Source organism: Pterocles gutturalis, unplaced genomic scaffold (assembly GCF_000699245.1).
Source record: "Pterocles gutturalis isolate BGI_N339 unplaced genomic scaffold, ASM69924v1 scaffold11680, whole genome shotgun sequence".
Taxonomy (NCBI): domain Eukaryota; kingdom Metazoa; phylum Chordata; class Aves; order Pterocliformes; family Pteroclidae; genus Pterocles; species Pterocles gutturalis.
Genome location: NW_010138318.1, coordinates 8755 through 36155, shown reverse-complemented (window position 1 = coordinate 36155; position 27401 = coordinate 8755). Strand labels below are relative to the sequence as shown.

The window sequence follows — 27401 nt, the reverse complement described above, 5'->3', positions numbered from 1 at the left end:
CTGAATAATAATTATGGAGCTATAATGAAGAACTAAATAACTAATAAAGAATTAGCTATTTCAGAATTAAACCAGGAGGGCGTTAATTGCTTAGTATGTTAGTAGCATAAAATTAAGTATTTTGGTTTTTTTCTTCTTAAATCCACTTCCTAGTGGATGGGAAGACAAGTAAAAGATGCAACTTGTAGATACGAGATGGAGCAGATTAAAACTATAGTGTCTTTCACAGTGTGTCTGTAACCTCTTGGTAGTTTTTCTTGAGGTAGCATATACGCGGTGATAATAATACAAATGTTTCACTGTCCAGAGTTAAAAAGAAGTGGAAATTCTAGGTTTTGTTAAACTTGCTTCTGTTCACAATTTACGCAGTGTAACTGCTTGTAGAACTAACTCTGCAACTGCAGTAAGATTGAGTGCTAGTATGTCAGTTTAGGAAGCTTTCCAAGATACTTGACAGTATGAAGCTTGCCTAAGCTACCAGACTTGTGGTCAGACACTGGCAGAGCTCCACGGTAGAAAAACCTTGTTTTGCCTGTCTTTGACCAAATATGGAGTTGCTGTAACTGTGATTAAAACCAGAATGATTAAAAAAGCAGAGATTATATAGTTCATTTAATTGTATCCTTGCTAGATTAGAGTATACATATTACTTGTTGCTCAGATGCAATGCAACCCTTTATATAGTAATTACTTTTAATGCAGCATTAATGTTTACATTGTCAGTAAAACTATCAAGTAGACGATGATTACTTGAAATGTATAACTGTTTGTCATGTTGGTTTTCTGAAACCTTTTATTAAAGTGCAATTATTCCTTTGTTGCTGTGCAGTTTGAATCAAGCCAGAAGAGTAACTGGTGAAATAGACCAGCGGAGAACTTAAATACAGAGTTCTGGGGTTTTTGCAGTGTAGAACACTGTGGTCATGCTGCTTAAGAAAGAGGGTTGTTGTTTCTGAGATTTAGTAATAAACACAGCTGTTACACAAGCAAAATTGTTAATGTGTTCCCCTTCATCATTAATTGCAAAAGATATAAAACAAATAAACAAAAAAAGGTTGTTTTACCATAGTTATAAGTTAGTTACATAAGATATGTCACTGCTCTTCTGGGTTCAGTGTTAAAAATTACTGGAAGTAATTTCAAAAACTACCTACCTAGATGCTCTCAGTTGCAGCACATTTCTGATTATTATGTTTTGTTTCCAGACTTTTGTTATCCTTACCTCCTCAGTCTAGGCAAACTAGCTTCTATGCATGTAGGGGCTAGTTTGGTGTATTTACTGACCAATAAAGTCCAACTACTACATCAGGTTTTTTTTCCTTTTTGTCTTTTAATGGCAGAACTGTTTCTGTTTGTGTGCTTGCGTGTCACCTGAAAAGATAAAGTCCCGATTCTGATTAAAGCACTGGACATCTTGTTTAGAAGTTCTAAAGCAGTCACTGAATATGACAGGCCAAAGCATACCCCTCAATCAAAGCTTGGGATAGTCTGATAAAGTTACATTCTGCAGTCGATATAATTTTACATTTCTATAATCAAAATAGCTGCTGTTTGCTAGCACCACAAGACAAAGAAGACAGAACAGGAAGGGGAAGATACGCTAGAAGAATACACTTTTCCTTACCCTGATACTTGGAACTTGTTAGAACCATTTTACCCCGAACTTTCTAAAAATATTCAGCCTGAGGCAGGCATTCAGAATCGGAAATTTCAGCCTGAAATTTTGAGTTACAGTTGTGCAAACCATAAGCACATGGAAAACAGAGCCTTACAACAGGAAATGGCAGGCAATCTTAAAAAGGCAGGCAATGCCACCAGCTCTGTCTGTAATAAAATCCATATTTTAGGACATACAGCTTTCTTGCAGATAAACAGAAAGCATGCCTTTCTGTGTCAGACCAAAGATGTAATGGTAATATTTTCTATTTCTTACACTGACAAATGTTTAAGAAAAGAGTACTAAGAAGCAAATCAAACACAGAGTGACCTTCTCATCTACTCTTCCAGCTTCCAGCAGTCAATAGTTAGGGACTTGTTGGGTTACGTATGGGTTTGTACCTTTTCCTTTTTTAATCTAGTTCTTAAAATTCCTTTGACCTCCACAGCATCCTGTAGGAGTGATTTACGTAACTGATTTGTGTGTGACATTCATTTTTGTTGGTTTTCAAACTGACATCTAATTAAGTGCATTTCATATCCCCAGCTTTCTGTGTAATCAGGAGTAGTTAACTGTCCATATCTTATTCTTCTTATCATTCCATGACTTTGGAGAGCTCTGTCATGTTCCACTTCTGTCACATCTTTCCTAAGCAGAAAAATCCCCATCTATGTACCTCCTAGTTTGCTGTTATTGTCACCTTCATGAGTACCTTCTTGCAGTGTGATTAAATTATTTTTGAGAACTGTTTTAAGTAGTGAGAATGTGGGCAGGCTGTATATTTACAGAGTGGAATTCTAATATTTTCTGTGCTTTTCCCATTCTTAATTTAATTTCCTTTTGTTTTCTGCTGTGCATTGAACTTTTTTTTTTTAAGAGAAATGGAATCAAAACTGTGAAAGATTTAATAGTGTTTACAAAAGAGTTATTCAGTAGTCATATATTTAATCAGATCCTGTGCACTGCTCAGGATGAAGATTCATTTCTTCCCCCCCCCCAAAAAAAAAGTTTTTTAGGCTATGTAAAAATGTAGTCTCTTGGTCGTTTTCTGTGACAGCATTTTCCAGCCTAGATGGCCTTTTTCACAGTAATTTTGGTTTTTTAAAAGCAGGAAATAGATTAGAAGTTGGACAAAAGTGGAGAGGAACAGAAAATGTCATGTTTCAAGCTGTTAGAATCAAAAAGGTTGGAAAGGAACTTGGAGTCGAATTGTGGAGAAAGACCTTTCTCAAAATACAGTGGCCTGACATCTGAGCGGTGCGGTATTGCCCACAGGAGGCAGCACGGACACCTACAGGAGGAGGGGGACTTAACGTTCTGTTTGGCCCAATGTGTTTTGAGGGCCATACCGTTGTGTCTCTAAGACCAGAAATAGTGAGGGTTTGGGTTGTTTGGTTTTTTGTTTTTTTTTTTTTAATTGAGAGACTAAAATGTAGACTGCAGCAAGGATTACATCTGTGCGTCATTAGTGCAGAGACTGTAGCCTCAGTGTCAGGAGTAAGTGTCCACAGACAAGCTGTAGTAGAAGTAAGAGAAATAACTATTGAGCCTTGAGGAAATCTGCAGGAAGTTAAACAAGATATGAGGAAAATCCTCTGAAATACACGCAGATGGTGTGAGAAAGAAAGAGAACTGAGTTACAGAATTCCAGAGGAGAAAACATACATCTATAGAACTGTGAACGATCAAGTTACTGGGTCTTAAAAAGCCACTGCTTCTTAGCTGGGTGTTTCTGCTCCTTGATTCCTGTTACTATGCATTGTAATAAATCGAAACTGAAATGATGAGGAGAGAGCAAGCAATGAGTTACTGTCAGAAAAGAAAGTGGTAGCACATGGCAGGAGAGCAGGACGGAATGCAGTGCTTTTCCAGAGAATGGGAAGAGAAAAGAGAACAACAAGCTGACAGCAGCCAAAACAGGGAGAGGAAAGGATTAATGAGAAGTGTCAGGAGGGAGCAGAGTGAGATGGGATGACAGCCAGTGACATAAATGTATCTGGAAGAGCCAATTACGGGACTTCTCTCTCATCTAGTTTGACAGGCAGTGGGTGTTTTAAAGCACCATTATTCCTTGCTGGCATGCCTCACATACACACGCTGGCACACATACACAAATACGAAAATATAAATTAATCTCTATTTAAATGTATAAATTACTTCTGCTTAGGCTTTTCAAGTTTATTGCAACTGGGAAAATTGAAACTTTTTGTTGCATCAATCATTAGGCTAAACTGTTACTGACTTGAAAGAGGAGCAGGATTTGGTGTGATGTATTATGTTTAGAACTTCCCAGTCAATAGCCACCTTAAGGATACTTTAAGGCAGACAAACAGTCTTGAGTAAACACATATGAAAGAGGGAACTGAGAGTGTGCCTACTTTGTCCAAATGGATGTATTTTCAGTCACTTTGAACAATGATGAAAACTAAGGTATCATGCAAGAAAATAAATCAATTAATTCTCCTTGAAAATTACAGTTTTATGCACAGTCAAGAGCTAAATATTTTTCGCATATCCTTTCATACTTAGGATGAAGTGTTCATTCACAAAAAAAATACTCTTTCATTGCATCACTGCTGGAACAACTGAAATAATTAAGGCAGTGCTCATAAAAAGGAGGTCTGTAAAGCAAATTGTGAAACATAATTCCCCACCAAGTTTGGATTTTGTGTTGCTTGTGAGCCAGGAAATATACACTTATTCTAAAACTCCTATTTTTTACTTTGCTTGGGAAATAAAGAACAGTAAACAAAGTAAGCTTAATCATCTAAACTATAAGTTATTTTTTTAAGAGAGAATGCTAGTGCTCGGATTATCTTTTTTTTTTTCTTCTGAAGACACAGTGCAGCAAGTGATGTAAACTATTTTTATGCTTCTTGCTAGTTGTGTGCCATTGTTAAATATGGCAATGAAACTCTGACTTTACAGATTAACAAAAAGGTAACATAGTGAAAATGTTGGCATATTGAAAGAAGAATTGTTACTGAGTGTTACAAATCAACAAACTTTTGCAGTCTAAGGTAAATTGATTTTTCCTTTGCAAATGTATCTGTCAGTGTGCTCAAAAGAGCAAAGAAATGCTCCTGAAAGAGCCTTGAGGGTATACACTTATGAAAGTGCTGACATTCTGAAAAAAGTAAAATATCGTGTATGTTTCAATAGCTTGTTAATGGTTTTTGTGTTCAAACAAACCTAGAGCAGTAAGTATATTTTTCCATTCTCAAAACTGTAAGAATTAAGTATAAAAACACACCAAACCACATGCTTACTCACATGGTTCATAGAGCGTGTAATAGCTGGCTTTGTCCTTAGTAATAGATGGTTATGTCATGCTAAATATATAATTGGTTTTCTTTAACCAGCAGGGATTTTTTAATGCTTACATTTTTGTCAGTAAAGCTAAGAAAATTTAATCTCTTAAAGGGCTCAAACTGCATCTGTTTCATCTGATATTAGAACGTCATTTTTAAGTCCAGCCTTATTTTCACAATAATTAATTATCTTAATAGGTTAAACTTACATTTGAAACATCAATATTTGAGACTGAAGGAACTTCTCAGCAAAGGTATAAACAGGCACAGTCAAGTATGAACAATCTGGTTCGGCTCCTGTGGGGAGAAGATAGTACTGACCTCCAACAGGCTATGCAAGACGTGCCTCATATTATTATGTTCCTCACACTGAAACTGGACTCTGAAACGTCTAAGGATGAGGTATGTGGCTAACTAAATGAAACTGAAGATGAAAGGTAACGACTGACAACAGCAACTGCTATGCCTTTTGATGTAAAAGAAGGAAATCTTGCTAATAATTTTGAATAGTGAATATTCTGTTCAATGTCCATTTTGACAGAAATAAGGCCTGAAATTCCAGGAAAAAAAAAGTTAGCGTCACTGCTGACTAATTTGAAATCACTTCAACGCTGCCAAATGTCTTTACATAAAGAGCAGGAGAGAGATGTTAACAGATAAAGCAGAGATAAATTCAGAAGTTCATTATTGTGTCTCAGATGCTCACTGTGATGTGTTCAACACATCTCTCAAGCTTGAACTATGAAATCTGCCTAGTCAAAAAAATTTTCCCCAGCAGGAGCTGTTGCCAGTCCAAATATATAATGTGTCCAGCCCTCCTGTTTTGAGTGCTAATGTGCCTTTCCTCACAGGACTCTTGCATGTCTGCTCTTTGCAATCAACTGTTGATTATTGCTTGGGGAACATTTTTGAGCTACTGAAGTACTTTTTCTTTGTCCCGTAAAGTTTCCTTACACATTTCTTTCCTTTTTGCATTCCTCAGAAAAATGTTGCCAGTGTACCTATAACCCATTGTAAGTAAGTTTGTGTAGATGTTGTTCCTGATGTAGCCATAGCTACAGATCTCCACTCAGAATGCAGAGAAGATACAGAACAGAGTGGAGGGCTGAGTTTGGCCTCTTGCCTGATCTGAAAGTGACAAATGGCCAAAGTGGACTTGTTAGGAACAGACTTTTGGAAAAAGACTATTTTCCCCTTCTCTAAATTCTCCTTAGATTTAGCATAGTGCCCAGTTATCTGTATTATCTATGATGTGGAGACATCAAATGAAGCACAAGTTTTACGCGTCCCCAGGGAGTGGGATGGCAGGACAGTGATGGAGTGGGGGGCAGAAGACAGTCAGCTTGCACTCTCTCTCCCCAGGAATGAATCCTTAGATCTCATCAGTGCTCTATCCCTTCTCTGAGATGTCTTTATTTTTTTTAATGCCATTTTCAAGTGATAGAAGTTTGTATTGCTCTGTTGGTGATGTGTAATAGAGAAAAAGTGTTACAACTCCGCATAATGGAGTTTATTTTCTAGAGACAGGACTGGGAAGGAGAACACTAGAAAATTACATGATCTCATAATATCACATGAAAAATGTTGTAAAGTTTGCAGAGTTGAGTGCTTGAAAGCTAGAAAATGACAGATTTATGGCACCTGTGCAAATTTAATTCAGGCCTTTTGTACATACACATCAAGACATTGTCTTTAAGTATTACCTTTTTTCTGAAGGATGCCTGTCTTGTGCAGAGGACAAGATGGATAGATGCTGTGTATAATTGTCTTATTAGGCAACCATAAATCCATTACTTCATCATTCTGGAGTACTTGCCTTTGCAATGTAAATCATATTCCTTTAACACAATATTTTTACAGTAATGTATGCTTCATTGTGTATTGCAGCTAGATACTAACATTGTAAGCTTTGGTTTGCAGTTCTCTCCAATCCTGTTTAAGAGCTACATTTTTTTTTAATGGGAGGTACCTTCAGCAGAGATTAGTTTATACAACTGTCTCTTATAATTACTTTTTTTATAGAGTTGGAATCAGGCAAGGTCATTCTGTGCTCTTTTTCCCACCCTGAGGCTGCTTCCATTAAAACATACAATACCACAGTATTTTTCTGCTTTGGTATCTCCCTATAATAAAAATGAAAAGAGCTCATTTAACTGCAAATTAATAAACTTAAGATGCTTTATCAAAGTTCACTTACATACTGCAAAGAGTTCTTTATTTCTTTAATTTTAATTTTGTAGTCCAAGACTGCGATGTTATATGGATAGAACAACTATAGATAATTGCTGTAGACTTAAAGACCAGTGTTCTCTTGGTCACTTACATAAACTTTATGAAATATTAAAAAAAAATATTTCAGGGCTTCTGACTCCTCTGTTAGTAGGTGAATAGATATGCAAATGCCTCATTGCAATTCCTGCACTGCAGAGTACATGGAGTACTGCTTTCTTGCTCCATTATGTCTTTACACTCTCCCAAGAAACAGGATTAACTCTGAATGTTGAGCAGAGGCAAAAGAGGGGTTGTAATGCGCTTGTTCTCCCTTCATACTGTGGAAGAATTGTTTCCTGAGAAGTCTTGGCAGTTATGCAGACTCCAATAGTCCCTAATGTTGAGAGATGCTTTGCTGGTGTAATCAAGCTCTTTATAACAGCTCCTAACAAAAGAATACTGCCTTCTTCAAGGCATTTGTCTTTAATTTGGTGAACAGTAAGAGACATTTATCTTGCAGATACACTGTTCCAGATTTAGTTTACAGTAGTACTTCAAATTATCACTGAGGTGGTTATATACCTGTGCCATTTGCACAACAAAAATATAATGATCCCTTACTAAGCTTCTTTAGCCCTACCCAGAGGAAGCATGGTATGCAGATCACATCCATGTAAACAATGGCAACTAGAACTAGTAACTAATTCTTCCACTTGTGAGCTTTTGGCACACAAAAATAGAATTAATGAGCACTAAGACTTGTAAGCCCTGTCTACTTAGCAACAAACAAAAGTAGTATTAGAAAGAATGTAGGATGTGTGCAGGCATGTGGGACTGTCCCATATGAAAATGGTTTCAGTGAATAAGGTTAATTTTGTCTTTTTTAATGTTTTAGTTCAAGGTCAGTATTAAAATTATAACAGACATCTTTATGTGTTTGCACTGATTTTGGTGATACCATATTTTACAAGGAATAATGTTCCTATTCATCCTACCTGACAGTGTTAGTGGAAGCACGTGTTTAGCGTACTTGCAAGGTAGGGATTACTGAGTAGATGTTAAGGTAACTTGGATCATACAGACACTGCCTTGTGCTTCCTGGAGCACTTCTTCCTGTTTTTATAATTTCTGAATTAATCTTTAAGAATTCGTAGTTGTCTTTTCATCTACTGTTTCTTTTTTAATCTTATGTAAGATATAACTTAAAGCATCTGTTGTCAGTGTCCTGTGCTTGATGATTACAGGTTTTTAGCTGGTCAGCACTGTTTTGACACGATTTCTTTTAGCTATTTCTTATGTTGTCAAGACTGCACTCTTTTTTTTTTCCTTCAGTGTTATTTAGGCTCAGTTTGAGAAATTAATACAGTAAAAATAAAAAAGGGAAGCTGTTTGATAAGCCATCAGTTTAGATACTCTGTCCAGGTTTGAGTTTTTTTGGTCAAGGGAAGGTTTACACTTTTTTAAAGAAGAGCTACTTCTCATTTATTAATTCCATTGTCGTTGGCCTATGAACTTTAGCCTTGCTTTCAAGACAGCTGCTCTTGTACGGTGGCGTGTGCTGAACCTTGCTAACTCGTTTAGATACATAGATGATGGAGCTATAACCTTTTGTTACAGTCGTCTTTTCTTTCCCTGGGAAAGTGTACAGATAATTCTCAAATGAATTTTGTGTAAAGGCCCCAGTTCATAGTGAGGAGAAAAAAAGGCTCTTTCTAGCCCTTTGTAGTGCAGTAATTAGAAAATGGCAGGATTTTTCCAGCTGAGGGATTGATTCAAGGAAAAAAAAATAAAAAAAAAAAAATCAAAAAAAAAAAAACAACCAAGCCTTGTGACTCATGAGTATTTGAAAATAGAGCTAATTAAATTGGGTAAGAATTAAAAGTTTGCCAGGTCCTTCTGTATTGAAACTTTACATTCTTTTAATCTTGATGAAGGAAACTTTTCTAACAGGTATTGGCATGGGCTGGATGTGCTTCGTGACATAAATAGGAAAGTTGATCACATCTGCATTTTTTCTATTTGTGTATAAAGATAATTTAGTATGCTCTTTGCATCGGAAATGCTTAATATTACGTGCATTATTTCTGGCCCATTGTGATTTGGCAGAAAGCAATAAATGTAGGGAATGTGTTTGCTTATTACTATATTGTTATGGTTGCTGAAATAACTCATATAAATTTATTTAAATGCTTACATAAAAAAATTATTTTAAAGAAGTGGTTAGAAAAAGAAGAATAATTGTCACAAATATTTATCTCTACTGATCAACTGAAGATCAGTAGAAACTGAATCAAGGTGACTTTTGTAAGAGTCAGAGGTTTGGTAATAATATTGTTGATGGTGTATATGTTATTTGAGTGTACACCTCAGTTATATTTTGCACTATACATGTAAAGCAGTTAGGTAGGGTTATATAGAGAGATTGGAGCTTTCATATTCTTATTGTATATTTTAAAGAGCTGTGTGTTTGATGGACAATATGGCTCTTAAATCACAATTTAAATATTGAAAGAAACAGACTAGCTATCTCTTGGAATCAGATTTGTTAACAGTGTACTTTAAGCTGTAAAATGCAGTGGCCATAACATTTGTCATTTTCTGTTTCTCTATATAATAATGATTCTAAAGAAGTCCAAGTTAAAATTATCATAAACATTCATGTGCATTTTATAACTTTCCAGTGTGTCTGTGCAGACCACTGCTTGCTCTGATACCATGCAAAAGTACATGAAAAAAGCTTTCATCTTTAAAAAAATTGATGCCAGAAAAAAAAATTGTGATCTTGTTTTCTGTGGGATTTTTTTTTGGTGATTTTTGCTTTTCGTTTTGCTTTGTTTAACTAATAGCTAACTTTCTTCACAGCAAGAAATTCTTTATCAGTACCCCATATCAGAAGCATCCCAAAAACTGAAAAGTGTGAGAGGGATATTTCTCACACTATCTGACATACTGGAAAGTGTTACTGGTACCCAGATTATCAGGTAAAAGTATTTGAAATGTAATGTATTACTGCTTTTCTTATTTTATACATACATGTACAGAAAAATACACATGGGTCATGCATCAAGTTCTAGACAAAAGAAGAGCGACTCTACCTGTCAGGCAGGAATGTTTTAACTAGAACAGCATGCCTGAAGCTGGACTGCTCAGCATGGATATACCTTGATTTGGGGAAATTCCTTTGTCAACTGGGATTCTGTGGCACTGTATTATGGCAGACTGGAAATTCTGCAACAGCTTTAATCAAATTTTTAAAAAATTAAAAAAAGATAAAATGTAATTTGGTTAATTAATGAGTGCCTGCTACTTTTAAATTCATTTTATTTCACATTTAACTTGCAACACCTGAAAGATTTCTGTATCCACAGACCAGGACTTTAGTAAGAAGTCTAATAAAAATTATTCCTAAGTTTTTGGGGGGTCGTAGGGATTGTGACAACACCTGAAAGATTTCTGTATCCACAGAACAGGACTCTAGTAAGAAGTCTAATAAAAATGATTCCTGAGTTTCTGAGGGGGCGTAGGGATCGTGGAGATATGAGAGATTATTGACTATTTGAAGGCAGATGATTTTCTGTTGGAATAATTAGAAGTGAGATAGCACACATCACTTTTCAGTTTCATGCTTCTTCCCATTGAGAATTAGTATGTCAGTTTCCATCTCTTGGGGGAGTTTCATGCTTCTTCCCATTGAGAATTAGCATATCAGTTTCCATCTCTTGGGGATCTCAAGCAAGATTCTCTTCTGCACACCAGTGCCTTGTGTGTTAGACACAAGACCTGGATTAATATCAAAAAAGCCAAATGTAAGTGGGATTTCAGGCCCAAGAACAGAGAGCGCAGTAGTGAACTGTTCGCAGTAGTGAACAGCATTGGCAATAATAAGGAATTCCTCAAAAGGCAAAAAAGCCTGTTTAAATATATTTAAGTTGGGTTTTCCACTGATAATTTTTTTCCTTAAAAGGAGTTCTTAAAGTGCTTTTGAATTTTTTTGCTTACCAGAAAGTTAGTACTGGTTAATTTACCTTTGTTTACATTTGTTTCTTTTTAATTTATTTTTTTTCTCACACTTGTTGGTATCTTGCTATTTTGACTGAGAGTTCTAACAACATCGTACTTTAAGCATGCTTAATACTTTCTAGTTAATGAGTTACTAAAAGTCATGTTTCTGATTTCGTGATCAGTAGGAATGCAGATGGACTCTCTCAGCAGCAGGTATCAAACACAATACACCAGTATTTTAATGCAATGCCACATTCATTAGCACTGAGGAATGTTAACCCCTCTTAAATTCTTATGCATTTTAATGGCAATTCTCCCCTACAGAAGTATTTTTGGACACCTCCAGATTTTCAAACACATCCAAAAGACAAATCAATCCATTGTTTGGTCATCTATATCTGTGGTATCATCAGAAAAACAATAGAGAAATCCATGATAACACAGATTGACCTTTCATGTTAAGCTTCTCAGTTTCACATGAGTTCTAAAAATATCAAAGCATTTCTGCTGGTCCCTGGGGACTGTCTCAGCTCTTCAAAAAAATACAATAGATAATCTAAACTTTTTTCTGTCAGAAGAGTAACTTATTATTGTTTCTGCACAGGTATTGTGTATCTTTCGGCATGGGGATGTTTATTTCTTTGTAGTTAATTGCATTATAAATCGATAACTTGTTTTGTTTGGAAAGTACTTGTGGTTAAATGAAGGATAAAATTTTCCTGGTGACCTGTGGAAATACTAAGGTATTTCTTAACTTATGAAATGGCACTATTGTTTTATTCTGTACCATCAGCTCACAGTATGAGTGAATTAGTGAATGGAGTTAACCATGTAGCCATACCTTAAAAATTAAATTCCTGAATCTTTCAAGCTTAAATTAAAGTTACTCTTTTTTTCACTTTGTAGCACTGTTACCTTATTTAAAATTTCTAACATGATAGTAAGAACGGTGGGATTCTGCTATAAATTTAGTGTTGGAGATATTTACAGACCTGGATTTTAGCAGCAACCAGTCCATTTAATCTGATAATCTGGTGTGTAATGCTAATTAGAACATTGGGTCTAATTCTGTTTCATGTTCTAATCCATTCAATGGTTCAAACAGAAGTTCTCTGTGTCTTTCTGGGATTGCTGAGCTTCATAGAGCAATTTTCTATACAGGGACATAGCACGAGAGTTCAAGCTTATGTTTGTCACTCAGGTAATATATTCAAATACCTCTTGGGCTTGTTTTCAAAACATATGTGTGGGGTCTTTTAAAATGATGTAGTGAGGGACTGCTGTGTTCTGAACCTTCATTCATACCTCCAGTGACCTCCCTGTGATCTGAAATGGCACTTGCTGTCTAAGTTGATTGTGTTAAAAGCTACACAGCTGTAATGCCAGGAAGACCTTTAAAGAGCATCTGAACCATTCAGAGGAAGACTGTGGTGCTTCAGCAGCAGTTGTTCATCCTTAATATTTGTATACTTGAAGATGTTGTTACTACTGGTGTGATATTTGTTCAGAATAGAAATCAGAGTCTCTGAGGTCTGTAATGATTAATATAACTACCTAGCCCAGTTGCATGCGTGTTATTTTACATGAGCATAAGACTTTGCATATAAAACATAAATCTTTCTTTCAGTGGTGGTCTTATATGACTTCATAGTGTTAACAGAAGTTCTTCTGGTTTAATTTTTCTAGTTCTTCCCTCTTCTTATGTGAAAAACTGGTTCAAGTTGTTTACTGGAAAGAATCTGACAAGTTGCTTGTAATTGGCCTTCCTGAAGAAAAGTGAGTTTCAATTAAAATGCTTTCTTTTCCTTTTTTATTTTGTTTCCTATTATGTGTCCTCAAATTGTACTCATATCAAAAAAAGCAAGAAAGGAAGGGCTTACGAAGTGCTCTCCTTACTATAACTAGTTTTTATACCTGTGATCCCACTATTTTGATTGACTTTGTTCACATCTTTTATATATCCATTGTTACAATTTCTTTTTCATTTCCTCTAAAGGGAATAAGGTCTCATTAGATCTCAGAAATACGCGTATGCTGCAAAACAGCAATTTTCAGTGTTTGATAAAGTCACATCCTGATTAGAGACTACTGAATAACATTAGTAATATTGCATATTTATGTGTTCTAGAAGGATTTTTTTTTCCCCCAGTTTTACTACTGTCTGTCATCACGGGCAAGTCCCTCAAAGGAGATATCTCACACAGCCCACTGAAGAATTTTTTTGTTTGCAATATATCACTAGTTAAGAATACAGCTCTTCAGAAAATGCCTCTGCTTATTCATAGTAAAGATGTTATAAACACAGGTGTATGTTTGAATTTTTTTAGTGTGCCACTTTCTCAGCTGAGGAACATGCTTGAAGATGTTGTCAGGACCTTGAAATTTATGTACAGTTCTTTAGACAGGTGAGTTCTCTCAAAAGTATTTTCTTTTCAGTCACTAATTTTTCATTGTTCACTGAAAAAGACAACTAGTAGCATGTATTTTTAATGTTTATGTGGAATTTCTTTGCATGTTCTTTTGCATTTGCACAAAAATACCACAGTTCTCTTCTTTTTGCCTTTTTGTTTCAGTCTTAATGCTAGTAAGACTCTTTTTAAACAGTCCTTGTTACTTCAGAAAGTTTTGTCCTTGATTGGGTTAAATCATTCACATAGTCTAAGTCACTGTAGATCTGACCAGCACTCCACAAATGTTATCCTTTGTGTTAAGGCACTGTCTGTAAAACCTACATATGAATCAGTGTTATATTTTTAATAAAGTAAACACTCCGGACTTCTCAACTTTATTTGGCAGAGTGACTGTCTTTCTCTGCATTTGGAAATCACCCAGAAAATTTTCAGTCTGACTGTAATGTAGATAAAATTGCCAAGGTAGGCTATTCATATGCTTGCATTCAATTCAAGGTTAAAGGATGTATGCCATAGAGGAAAGACTAATATTTGTATTAATTTTCCTGTGTTGAACAGCATAAAAGTTTGTAAAAGAACAATCTCACATAAGGTCAGGCCTTGTCTTTTTCCTTCTGACATTTTTTATGTCACTTCATGATGAGGAGCAACTTTTACTTCTCATACCTGCAACTATTTAAATGCATCTCAGAAAAAACTTAGCTTTGAATGTGAGGGGTAAAGTACTTTTGATAGAAGTACAGAAGACCATTTGGAATAGTAGAATGGTTTTTTTGTATCTTCTGAAGAAAATAAGACCTATAACATATCAAAACTAGTTAAATACATTACAGAATGAAGAAAAAAGAATACTTTTAATTTCCAAAAGGATGAAGCTGATCATTGTCTCATGTGAAGTTGCTCTAAGACATCGACTACAATACTGTACTGCTTTCAGTGAGGCGGTTTTCTCTTTGTAGGTACTGTCTGGATATAAGCCCGGGGGGCTTTTTTCATGTTTAAAATGAATGTTTAAAAAAAAAAATCCAAATGTAGTATCATGCTGGAAAGAGACTTCTATGGCACAGAGGGTTATATAAACAAGCTACAAGTTTCTCGATGTTATTCTAACTTGGAGTTCATGTTTGTTCAGTGCTTTTTGCCAGGTGGAAAACGTTTCTCGCCTGGATCATTTTTTCAACCTGTTCTTCCAGCGTGCGCTTCAGCCTGTAAGACTCAGCTCAAACGCCAGCCCCAGTGCTCACCACTATGATACCTGCAGTGCATTATTCTTAGACAATCTCCCAGGCTTGCGCTGGCTGACGTTGCCTCAGGAAATCAAGGTAATGTCATTTGTGGATCTCTCTGGAACAACTTGTATATGAGAGGCCAGAAAATTGATGCAGGTATCTTCTGCTGTTACTGTGTGATTTACGTAAGTGCTTTGCCCATCCCAGACCGCCCTACGGGATCCTATATTTAAGTTTGGAACTACACAGTCATTCCCACAGGAAACAGATTTCTATCATTAGTGTAGTTTTGTGACTTTAGAGGTATCTAGGAAGAGAACATGATGACAAATTAATTAAGCTTTATTTAAAATACATATATATATATATGTATACACATCTCTAACAACTAGCATATGCAGTAGGGAAGGCAGCCCCTGGTTTGTAGCTTTATGTTTGACCATTTGAGTATTTTTCCGGGTAGAAAACGTTGCTCCAGAAGCCCATGTGTAACTTGTAATTTAGGAGAGTTATAAATGGCTGTTGCAGAATTAAAATAAATATCCTTTTTTTTCTTTCTCCTCCATGCTTTTTTCTTTTCTCTCAAGTTTCTGTAGGAGATGTTATGCTCTGTTCTGTAGTTTAGCTTGCAGGTTGTTCCTTTCTTGTACAATTGTAGGTTTTAAAGAGATTTAGATAACAACACTGTTCATATTTATAATAAGGACATCACTTTCCAAAATTGTCTTAGATCTTCCATGTTTTCCAGAAAAATTTTGTTTTTGCAGACGATGAAATGTCCAGTTAAGTTTTGGTGAAGATCTTGACATTCTATAAGGAATGTAAAACTAAAAATGTCTATCTGCCCAACAAAGAACTAGCATTTAAATTTTCACTGGGGAAAAGCTGAGAGACTGGTTAGTTGTCGACTGCCAACAGCCTTGCTGAGATTTCTCTGTCTGAAAAACTGGCTGTATTTCAATTAGAAGCAGCCTGTTAATACAGCCCAAGAAGTTTGTAATGATGGGGTTTAGGTTCTTTTCATTAAGTAGCATGTTTACGTGGAGAACTTCAGTGGCAAGTACCACATTCTTTAAAGGAAAGTATTTTTAGTAAAACTTAGATTAACCAACAGCTCTTGTAGTTAGAGAAATACACAAGTTTAAAGTGGTTTCAGCAGAACAAAGATAACATGTGAGAAAGTTTTGTGAATTTCCATAAAGACAAAAATGAAACCCATTGTGAAAAGATTGTTCTAATAACTCAGTTGGATATAATAGCTTGCCAGATTTCAGAGTTGTCTCTAGTCTTCACGAGCTAGTCTCTAGACCTCACGTTTTAAAGCATGCTGAAAGTAAGAGTGACATCTCCTTTATACAGAACAGTGGGGCTCAGGAGGGACACAAGCAGAGAAATTTTACAGTTTCAAAGAGGAGGGAAATACACAGTAATTAAGAAGGATTTTTCTTTAATCTGATGAATTGAGGTCGTCTTAATATTTGATATTGCTGCTGAAAAGTATGTGCAAATTTTTGTCCATCCACTTCGTACTTGTGAATCCTGATCTTCTGAGACTAGCAAGGTAGAGCAAACTATGCAATTATTGTAAGTTATTGTATTGGAAACCTGTATTTAAATATACTGTTTAAATATTTCAGATGGAAATTGACACAGCACTGAGTGATTTGGAAGCAGCTGATTTTGCAGAGCTGGTAAATGCTTTTTTTATCTTTGTTTTTGCATTGCACAGTATCTCTTTACCTTGGTGTCATATTCAGTAGTTTAAAAAAAACAGTAATTCCAAACTCATCCACTTTTTTTTTTTTTAAATCAAGTGGAAGTCAAAGCACAGGTATAGTGTATTATTCTTGTTTTGACATAGCTCAATTTTAGCCATTCTGTTTACCCTGAATTTCTCCCCCTGGTTAACATTATAACTGTATTATAATTCTATAGGATTAGTCCATGAAAACCCCCTATTTAGTATAATGTTTCTCCCCCTGGTTAACATTATAACTGTATTATAATTCTATAGGATTAGTCCATGAAAACCCACTATTTAGTATAATGTAAGTCCATGAGATATCTACAAGGACACTCTAATTTTAGTATAGCTGTTTGTTGTTACGTTTCTTTTTTCTGTATAGATAACTTGTCTCCTTCCCGATGTATCGCATCCTCTTTACTGTGCCATCTAGGACAGTTAGATGTAAATACACTGAAATTTCAGTTTTACTTTCTAATGAAAGAGATTTCTTAACCTTATGTTCCAGAACAGTTATTTTAAAATTATGTTCTTTATAGGTGTGTTATAACTGGGCATAAAGATAATGTGTTTGATCGCATATTTAGCATAGCAGTCTGGGACATGCAAATTCTTAATTACAAAAGATACTTAATGATTCTTAAAACCTAAAATACAGAGCAGGCAGACCTACAGTCCATCCTTCAAAAGAATAAAAAAAGAATCACTGAAGTGAACAAACTGGAGGATTATTTACAGAAAGTGATGCTTGTAACTTCTAGTTTATTCACAGAAATTGATTGCACCCACTTAAAATACACTATATCTACTTAAAGTTAGTGTTACTAATGTGAGAGCAGCACTGGGCATCTAAATTAAAAGATTAATGAATGGGTATTTTTTGGGTAAAATGTTAACTACTGGGGAGAAAAAGATGCCATGACTTGGAAGTTTTACTCTAGGAGGACCCCTGGTGTCAGTAGTCGTGCTTCATCTGCTTTGCTGTTAAGAACTCTGAGAATTAGCATATCCTAACAAACATAGTTGATGGACAGATAAGAACTAAATAGGAAATCTGTTATTTGAGCTGAAAATTGTTAGAGAAAATCGTATGACACAAAAATCAATAACGGAGGCTATAAATATGGTGTTTCACATAACGGTTCAGTATTAACTGCCATACTGATAATAAGTGGTCAAAAATGAAAGTATTAAATAAGATATTGATTACAATTGACTGAAATTAGTTTACCTGCATTTGGTCGACAAAATAAAAATTCTGAATTAAAAATTATACTATGCTTTTTTTTTTCCCACAGTCTGAAGATTTTTATGATATGCGGAGATTATATATGATTATGGGCTCTTGTCTCTTCTACAAGGTAGTATTATTGATTGGGGCCTAAAGATTAGAAAAATGGATCTGGAAATCTAACCCAGTCATGGAATAACTCTTTTCAGAACCTCACAAATATGAAAAAATGTATGATTGCTTTAAATGTGTATTTCTAGTAACAGACCTAAAATGCAAACACTGTGATGGAAAAAATTGATGTCAGGAAGTGATACGTCCTATATGATCAGTAAGAACAGAATACTTGTTCCAAACTGTCTTATGGGAATTTTGTTGCATATGATCCAAGGATTGACAAGAGACAGTAATAAGAGTCAATTCAAGTGAGACTGTATGGTATTCTATTCTTTTGTTCATTGCCATCTTTTGATAAAGATAACAAGTGATTTATCTCTTAACCTGTCTTTAAATCAAAGACTTCAGAAATTGGATTGACAGCTTTTTTCACTCTGGCCTCTTTGTTAATCCACTATCTACATTTAATAGTATAAAGAAAGAGGAAGATAACAGCCTCCTCTTTAAGGAAACTTATGCTTCAAAGATTTTGTCATGCAGTTGTTCTTTGTGTCTCTAGTGTTATGAGCCTAAACTGTTAGCACAAGTGGAACTGCACAGTATCTACCATGACAGCACTATAGGTGTAATCTTTGCTGCTAGAAACACTGTTGTAGTATGAGTCTTCTTTAGAAAGTTTATTAATTCCAGTGAAAGCTCAGTATTTTTCGTAGGCAGGAAATGAGAATTAAAGCACCTTAACTCTGTAGGTTTTCTGCAAGCTATTAAAGCCATGTATTTCCCAGCTTGCCTTTGATAACTTGCATGTGTGCTGATGTTTTATTTGTTTATATTTTAGTATTTTGATTCTTCAGATGTGGTGCAAAAGCTCAGTGTTACCTCTTGTACAACTGTGTACCAAAAAGACTGTTTCTGTCCAGAAATCTTACAGTCTCCATGCATGTGGAACATGGCTATGTCTAGATGAAAAGTACTCTTAAGTGATAAGTGGTGGTGTTGTATTTCTTACTGAATACACTTCCTTTTCTGTGTTTAATTAAGGGTTACTTGATTGCTAATCACTTGCCAAAGGAAGATCTTATTGATATAGGTCTATATTGTCGGCACTATTGTCTGTTACCCTTGGCAGCAGAACAGAGGATTGGTCAGTTAGTGATATGGCGGGAAGTATTTCCACATCATCATATCCAGCCATGTGAAGTTTCAAGTTTTACAGGATACAGCGAACCTGAAGCAAGATACTTTTTACTTATAGTTGGATTGGTAAGTTAACATTTCCAGTATGCCCTTTCTCTCACGCTCTGTTTCGCTGTTGTGGGTTGTCTATTTTTCAGTAAGATCAAAACTTTCAATGCATTTTATTTAGTAATTTTACAAAATATTTGTGTTATAGCTGTTTGATGGGATAGAATTTCTCACAGAGTAGCATTATTTATACATTTGAAAAGCTAGCAAGTTTAAGTATAAATTTTTGTTATTTTTATGCCTTTTTGCTTTGGTTTTCAGGCAACTCCAGAAATGTGTTGGTTTTTTTTTAATGTGGACATGTAAATGATATCGTTTATGATTGCATGATTAACTTAAATAACATGATAACAGAAGGATTTCCTTGGACATGATTTTATTAGAAAAAATAAATAACTGATCTGGAGATGAGGAAGGAGTGTTGACTATAGTGCTGTATTTTGCCCAAGTATCAGATGAGATATAAATATAATATAGCACGTACGGTATTTTAAACCAAAGGCTAATGTTGCTGCCTCCTTGTTTACAGAGACACTTCATGCTGTGTGTCCTGCTAGAGGCAGGAGGCTGTGCATCAAAAGCTATTGGGAATCCAGGACCAGACTGTATATATGTAGATCAGGTCAAAGCCACCATACTTCAGCTGGAAGGAACAGCAGCCAGCATAGAGGAAAGGCTAGATTCTCCTTCCATTCCACCTTTAGCTTGTGCTGACTGGTTCCTTCCTGCAACACGTGACAAACTGGAGAGCTTGACCACCTCACCCATCCTAAGCAAGCTACAAAATACTTCCAAATCAGTAACCAGTCCAGCAAGCAAAAGGACCCTGTTTGGTGACTCTTCCTTAATGACACGGAAGCCGAGTCCTACAAGAAACAGTGGAGGACCTGACCTCAGTAAAGAAGGTCCTGCGGAAGATGAAAGCAGTAATCCACAATCTGTAGTGGATCAGGTCTGAGAACAAAAACAAACAGAATTTATAAGGTTCTGGTGGGCTTGGGGAAGGTGGCAATTCTTCTAATAACTCACTAAAGTTACTTTTTTATTTTAAAAAAAGCATACTATGAAAAAGTAGATCTAAGAGCCCCTGAATTTCACTTCTGTTGCCTTGGGAAGCGCTGGGTCAGCCTCCCAGTCCTTGCATTTTTTTTTATTTTATCATTGCTTGTATGTATTTGGGGTTTTCATATGACTAAAGTGGGCACAGCTGCACTGGAACCACCAGAAATACTTGGAGAATATCCCCAAAATAATAATGATGTAAACAAAAGTTATGGGAACAAATTGCTGTACAGTTGTACAACTGCTTCTAATACGCTTTAGTCTAAAATAGGCTATAAAGTACATTTATATAAGTTGATGCAACTGTTTGGGCCTTTTAAAAAAATTTTACGTTATTTTCTTCTAAGTAGGTGATTTGCTGGTTTGATTATTTTTTTTTATTAGCTGTGTTTTCTCTGTTAGTTCATCCATCTGTTTTTTCAGGTCACAAGAAAAAGACATACCCTGACAAATCCATTTAATTTAGGAAACCTCAAAAAGAACCTTTCAGAGAAAGATACAGAACTTCTTAACGCTATCAAGTAAGAAATTATTTTTTATTATTTCATCTTTAAGGCCATACTTGTATTGTTTTTTGAAGATGCACACATCGCAGAAGTTCTTGCACAATTTTAATCTGACCAAAACTTTGCTATGCAAGGTTTCTCAAAAGTGAAGCTCTTAAATGGAGAGCTTAATTAGAAAAGATGACTTTCTCAAGAATGTGTCAGTAGAATGTACACACAAGTCTCACATATATGTGACCTTGGAACTTCAAATAAAAGAGTTTTTGGACCATGCATATACCTTGTGCCACCCAGGTGTCTCTCAGTAGGTGTAAAAAGGACAAGACAAAGAAGCCATGATGTTCTCAGTTCCCACTTGCTGCTTGTGACAGCACAGTCCGCTCTGGTGTTTTGTTTGAGCTCTAAAGACAGATTTCCTTTTTTTTCTTTTTTTTTTTCCCCAAAGGTTTTATTTCTCCTTTTCTTTTTGGTGAGAATTTTTGAGAATGCAAGTGCAATATCTAACTAGTACCATTGTTGTTTTGGTTTGGTTTGGTTTTAAATTGAGTATTAACAGACCAAATAGGCAGGATTTTCTTGGTGTAGAAATAGGCACCTTTTGAATGTCTGTATCCATTTTTGTGCTCTATTGTAGTTACCAGGAAAAAAAATCTGTCTTAAGAGACAAAAGTATATGTTTTTTAGCTGAAATTTCTTTAAAAATTATTACAATGTTAAATGAATTCTTCTATTTTTGAAGGTTGACATCTGGTCCTGAGAATACCCTCTTCCACTATCTATCTTTGGAAACGATGCAAGGAATATTTATTACTCCAACTCACAAAGAAGTAGCACAGCTCGGTGGGTCCATCCACCCTCAGTTAATTGAGAATTTCCATCGTTGCTGTCTTTCAATTCGTTCAATTTTTCAGCAGTCCATGAGGAAAGAAGTATGGAAGCTTTGTTTTCTGTGTTTCTATTTACATTCTCAACTCAACATTTCAAGATTGTTTTCACTTGATAATTTAAATAGGTCACTAGCAGGTATATTTGTACATGTGTGGTTGTTTTTAAAGCTCCTGATATTGTTTCTGTTACAGGCAGGTTCTTTCTCTGACTACCCAACCCCATATGCATACAATTACGGCTCTCTTTCCCACCAAAAATACCCTCAGAATAAATACTCCGTATCTCCAGTATAGTATTTTCTTATTCTGTTTGATGTTAGGACTCTTATTTGTACCTTGGACAAAACTTTCATGCACTGGGTTCAAGAACTGTAAGTAGCAAAAGAGGGGGTTTTAGCCATTTCAATGCTGGGAGAGGATTTCAGTTTGTCAGCAAAAAGAAATTTCAGCCCTCTTTTTTCATAGAAAATGTTTCATATGAGCAGTGACATGGCAGTCCCCCCTCACTCTCCTGTCAGTGTCTGTGAACAGTAATCTGAAGAGAGCCTCTGACAGTGTGTCGTTCATTCTTAGTGTCTTTGATCTCTATGCTACCCAAGATTGTTTATACATTTGCCATCCATTAATGTCTGTAATTGTTTGTTTACATGGGTATCTGTCTAGAAGGCTGGCTGTAACAATCGATTCCTTTTAATTACACTGACAAATCTCTTGGACGTTAGATTAGGTGGGATGCCAGAATAGGTAAGGCTTTTTCCCTTTCACAAAAGATACCAATTCAAGTCTTGCTCTAGACTTGGGGTGAAGCCTGATGGTAGTGGCCAGAGCTTTATGTGAGTACTTGGAATTTACATTATACTTAAAAATGGACAGATCTGATGTCAGCAACTGTACTGCTTAGCGTTTGATTTAAAATTTCTGTTTACTCCAAGTGATCCTTCTGGAGTAAAATGGTAGTAGTAGCATAGAAATCAAAATAATAGGTATAAGAATCAATTTAGGAAACACTCCATTTGGATCAGACATTTTGTGTTCAATGCACATTTTATTTTGCTAAAAGCCTGGTTTGTTAATTGTGCAGTTGATTTTTATTAACATGAACAAAATTAGGGTAACATTTCATCTCTAATTTTGTGACCTGTTTAGTCCTTTTGGAAAAGAGAAATAATTAAATATAAACCCAAATAGTACTGTCTTATCAACTGCATTTTTTAGATCCTAAAGTGAGAATCTAAGTAAATTAAATGAGAAATAGGAAGTAATAGTACAAATTGAATGAACGCAGTTTGCAAATAGCAGTATATTTTTTCTTAATGTTATCTTGAAGTTACCAAATAAGTTACTTCTGGCTAGACCAATGTGCCTCGTAAATCATGTAGGATTTTTTTTAAGTGTTAGAAAAAGAGGTTAATTTAGTGGATTGTTCTGTCAGCTTCATATGACACTGAGGATCGGCTGAGGACTTTGGCAATGAGTCGTGTGTTTCGGGGGATGACTTCTATTGGGAGATGTAGAAACCCAGAAGCAAGCAGAGAGGATAGACAAATATTTCTTATCATCAAATTGCCTTTGGTTACAACTCTTACAAAAAAAGTTTATAGTTCAAACAACAACAACAACAAAAAAGTAAAGAAACCATTCAGCCATTAGGTGTAGCTCATAAAAAGTGCAAAACTCACACTTGAATGTCAAAGCTTCTGTTCTGGCCACAGCTACCTCAGCACATGCTTTTCTGGCTTCTTCAGATGCGAGTACAGTAATCAGCAGCTGGGTTCATTCTGCTCTGAAAATCAGAAATAATTGATGAACATGTGCTGCAGAACAAAGTTTCTCTTTTAGAGAACTTTGGAGTAGTTTCTGCATGTTGGCTCCAGTAATCAATGCTGAAATAGCCAGGTTGCATTATGACATGAGGAAAATGTAAAAGAATTAATAGATGTTTTCCTTGTTCATAGTACACAACAAAAAAGTCAAATATAGAAATGTGCTATTATACTGCTTATTCTTGGACATCAGTTAAATATTGTTATAGCTGAGGATTCGTAGAATTGGACCAGTAATGCAAAATTACTGGAAACTGATCAATAATTAATTTTGCCTTGCTTTTTGAGAACTGAAAGTTCATAACTGAATTTCTAAATGTGTACAGAAATTTTGAATATGTTTTCAATTGAGCAAAAATAAGCTCCGTAGTCTTAAACTCTAAAATATATGTCACTGTATGTAATAAGCAGCCCTGGCCTCATTTTCTTTCTTATCATCTTAATATTTTCTTACTCTTAAATAAAATCAGAAGGAAAGAAGTTTTAATGCATATAAAAATACAAACCCTCATAGTTCTATCAAATATCTCGTCTTAATACATAATTTTTCTTTATTTTTTTTTCGGTATGAATAGCATAGAGTAAGATGTGGTACAATATAAATAAATATCAGCTTGGAAATTACATAATAACAACCTCTTTTTTTGGTGGGGAAGATTATTAGACTAAATACTACAGGGTTTGGAACAATTTTATGTGCCTAAGGAAAGACATAGGAAGGGTTAAGTCATCTATTGTGAAACAACTTCTACTCTCTGAACCAGTAGTAATTTAGAATATGTTTTATGAATTTCAGTCAAAGCATGCTTAGGGAAATATAAAAGACATTTTCTCAGCCAAATATTAGCCATTTTGTTTCTCAGCTGCTAAGGTGAATTTCACTTTTTCTTCTACCATTCCTGAGAAATAAAGATAGTTGTGATATTCTGACCACCTTGTCTCTCCTATACCTTCACACCCCACATCTTTAATATTGTAGATGGTGTAGATTAAAAGATGTGTTTTCTGCTTCTGCATGCGGCAGACAGAAGTTTCTTAACATTTTTTTCAATAAAACATTTTCTTTCACCTTTGAAGCAACTGATTGGAACAGAAGTTTTATTGGCAGATCCAGAGATTCCCTGGCCTAATATCTCTTTTAAGACAGATTTGTTTCAGAGCGATTTCCACTCCTTTTTCTATAATCTCATCTCATTTCTCACACTTTAAACAGAAAAAAAAATTTAAAGCTTGGGGTTTTTTTTCATTATTACGTAGACATTTACAAAAGAGTAATAAACTTCCTTTGACTTCAGTGGGAGAAGAGTTAAACTACTAACAAACCCTTCCAAAATTCCTCTTGTGTTTATCTCCATGTACATTCTGGTTTTTTTTCCCCTCACATTTATTTCTGGTGAAAGACACTGTGGCTTTATTGGACTCACAGGAGTGTCGAGCACCAAGAGAGCAAAGAGAGAAAAGTAGGTTTTGTGCATGTAACTTGATCCTCACCAAACAGGTACCAGGTGTTCACTGAGAAACACCTGGAGCTTTTACAAGGTTTATTCCAAAGCTCTGCACAAAACATTGCCCTAAAAAGTCAATGAAACACAAAAATGTCTTTATTTTCTATACATCTTATGTACTCATACTGAGTAAGAGCAAGAGAACGCTCTGAGCAAAGTGCTTCAACCTTTTATTTACAAAAAGAAATTCCTGCCTGGCCAAGTTTATTCAATAGGCTTTTTGCTATCACAGCTCTTAATTAGGAAGGCGCACAGAGAAACAAAGATGAGAGCTTTAGCTGTTCTAACACACTTTTTAAAAGAAGCTGTATTATCTCGCATGTCTCATCAGATAAATGGATGTTCAGCTAGAAGGGAAAAAAAAAACAAACCACTCAAAAAAGGGAGCATGTTTCTACCTCCAAGTTGCGTAACAATGAAAAAGCATGTTGATGCTGAAGTAACAAAAGTGTGAAGAAAAGAACCATGTAAGCAAATTAGCTGTATCTTCTAAGTCTGGCTTTTTGGAAGCAATATCATTCATCAGAGATTCCTGAAGAAATCACATTATAGTTGTATTTGCTAGATTTTATGTAAAAATATTTCATTCTATACTAACATTTCAGCAACTGTTTTACAGAAAAAGAAGAAAGCAAGCAGTGGGATTTCCGATTTTAGTAAAGAAGCTGAAGACCCAGATCTAGTAAGAGAACATGGAGTTTTGTTTGAGTGCTCTCCTGATAACTGGACTGATCAGAAGAAACCACCACCAACCATGAATTACTGGGTTGTGGGGTGAGTTTAAAGACAAAGTAATGTATTTCTCCCAAATTTTTCCATTTTGAACGAGCCACTGTAACTTTTTAAGAATAAATTCAACTGTAGCACATCACAGAAATACTGGAGCTGACTGACTGAGGTAGCTTTGATTGGGATCTGGGAAGTTGTATTGGTGAGATGTTCCACCTGCTGTAAAACATAAGGATGTTAACTCAGGTGAGCACCATGCCAGGGTGTTACCACCACAGAGCTGGCACCCTTTACAGTGCTGCGCTGTGCTGTGCAGGTGTGCTGCAACCATACTCTTAATACCCTGCACTTTCTTTGTGCTCCTCACTGCTCCATTCCCTTCTTTGCAAGTAAATCCCACCTGTCTTGCCTCCGTGCGTAATGCTGCTTCAGTGATATAAAGGAGTAAGGTGAGCAGTTGTAGTTGTTTCCCAGAGAAGCTGTGGATGCCCCATCCCTGGAGGGGTTCAAGGCCAGGTGGGATGAGGCTTTGAGCAACCTGGGCTAGTGGGAGGTGTGAAATATGTGAACAGTGGGGCTTGCTCACAAGTACCTTGATTGCAGTTTGTAGCCCAGAAACTTGGATTACTGCAAACACACCAGTACCATACAAATAGATACTAAAAACCTGAGGAATTTTTTTCATACACAGTCTTGAGAAAACTGAGCAGAGAATAACTTGATTTAAAAATCTAATGTATTGAAAGAATTAAAATAATGCAGGAGAGCCACAGATATTTGCTAGCTGTCAACAGCAGTTGTTCTTAATATCTTACTGAAAGCTCTTTTTTTTTTTTTTTTCCTCCTTTTTCCCAAGGAGACTCATTCTACATCCAAAACCTCAGGAGTGTTACGTCTGTTTTCATGACTCAGTCACAGAAGCTGCTGTTGAATTGGCCTTTAAACTGTCCTTCGGTTTAGCAACATAGAGGAGCTTCCTGAACATTCAGGAATCCTGCAGGGTGCTGTCATCTCTTCAATATAAAGAGAAACTAACTCAGTTGTGGTGCCTGCCCATGACGTATCTTTGGAATGCTTTTATAAAAAATAAATCCACGTTGTGGTATGACACAGGTAAAACTTCAGTGATGATTCTAATGACCTCATCAATTGACTACTTTAAAAGATGGTGTTAATGAAAACAGAAAGAAACTCGTTAGCCAATTCATGGCACTTAGGCACACACAACTAATGGCTTATCATTTCTGTCAGTATGGTCTCCTGCACACTTGAGGACTGTAGTGTGGTTGATGTTTTACTTGACTTCATGAGTTTTAAATGTAAATAATACTTATATTTGTTAAAATGCAATGTTGAAGGCATAAAAGAAGATGGGGGGCAGGGAGGTTATGGTTTTAAGATATGCATGGACTCAGCTAATTTTATATTCATAATTTCATAATAAAAAATGTATATTTTTCAAAGCTCAGCAGACCGCTATTCTATTTTTTTCACTTAACATATGTTCTCTTTTTTTAAATTTAAACAATATTTGTTTAGCTAGGTCTTCTACAATTTACAGATGGATATTAAAAAAAATTACATCTGTATAAGGCAAGATGTTTGCAAAATCAGAATTCTGCTATGAAATTCAGCTTTCCTACAAATTGTTGAAAGGTTTGTAATCTGCAGACCAGCTGTTCCTACAGTGTTTTCTACTACAGGTTTAGTTTAAAAAGTAAGATTCGGGGG

The 27401-nt window shown here is 35.6% G+C and overlaps 1 protein-coding gene across 1 annotated transcript in view; it reads left to right on the top strand.

Moving 5' to 3' along the window:
* The window catches only part of INTU (inturned planar cell polarity protein), a 39133-nt gene extending 12495 nt beyond the window's left edge, over positions 1-26638 (top strand). The window contains exons 3-15 of the mRNA XM_010082958.1: positions 5167-5370; positions 10042-10160; positions 12868-12957; positions 13509-13586; positions 14725-14914; positions 16459-16512; positions 17864-17926; positions 18955-19176; positions 19688-20110; positions 20644-20741; positions 21466-21655; positions 25561-25715; positions 26527-26638. Of these exons, the coding sequence (XP_010081260.1) occupies positions 5167-5370; positions 10042-10160; positions 12868-12957; positions 13509-13586; positions 14725-14914; positions 16459-16512; positions 17864-17926; positions 18955-19176; positions 19688-20110; positions 20644-20741; positions 21466-21655; positions 25561-25715; positions 26527-26638 (1998 nt within the window). The remainder of the gene's footprint in view (positions 1-5166; positions 5371-10041; positions 10161-12867; positions 12958-13508; positions 13587-14724; positions 14915-16458; positions 16513-17863; positions 17927-18954; positions 19177-19687; positions 20111-20643; positions 20742-21465; positions 21656-25560; positions 25716-26526) is intronic.
* The last annotated feature ends 763 nt before the right edge of the window (positions 26639-27401 follow it).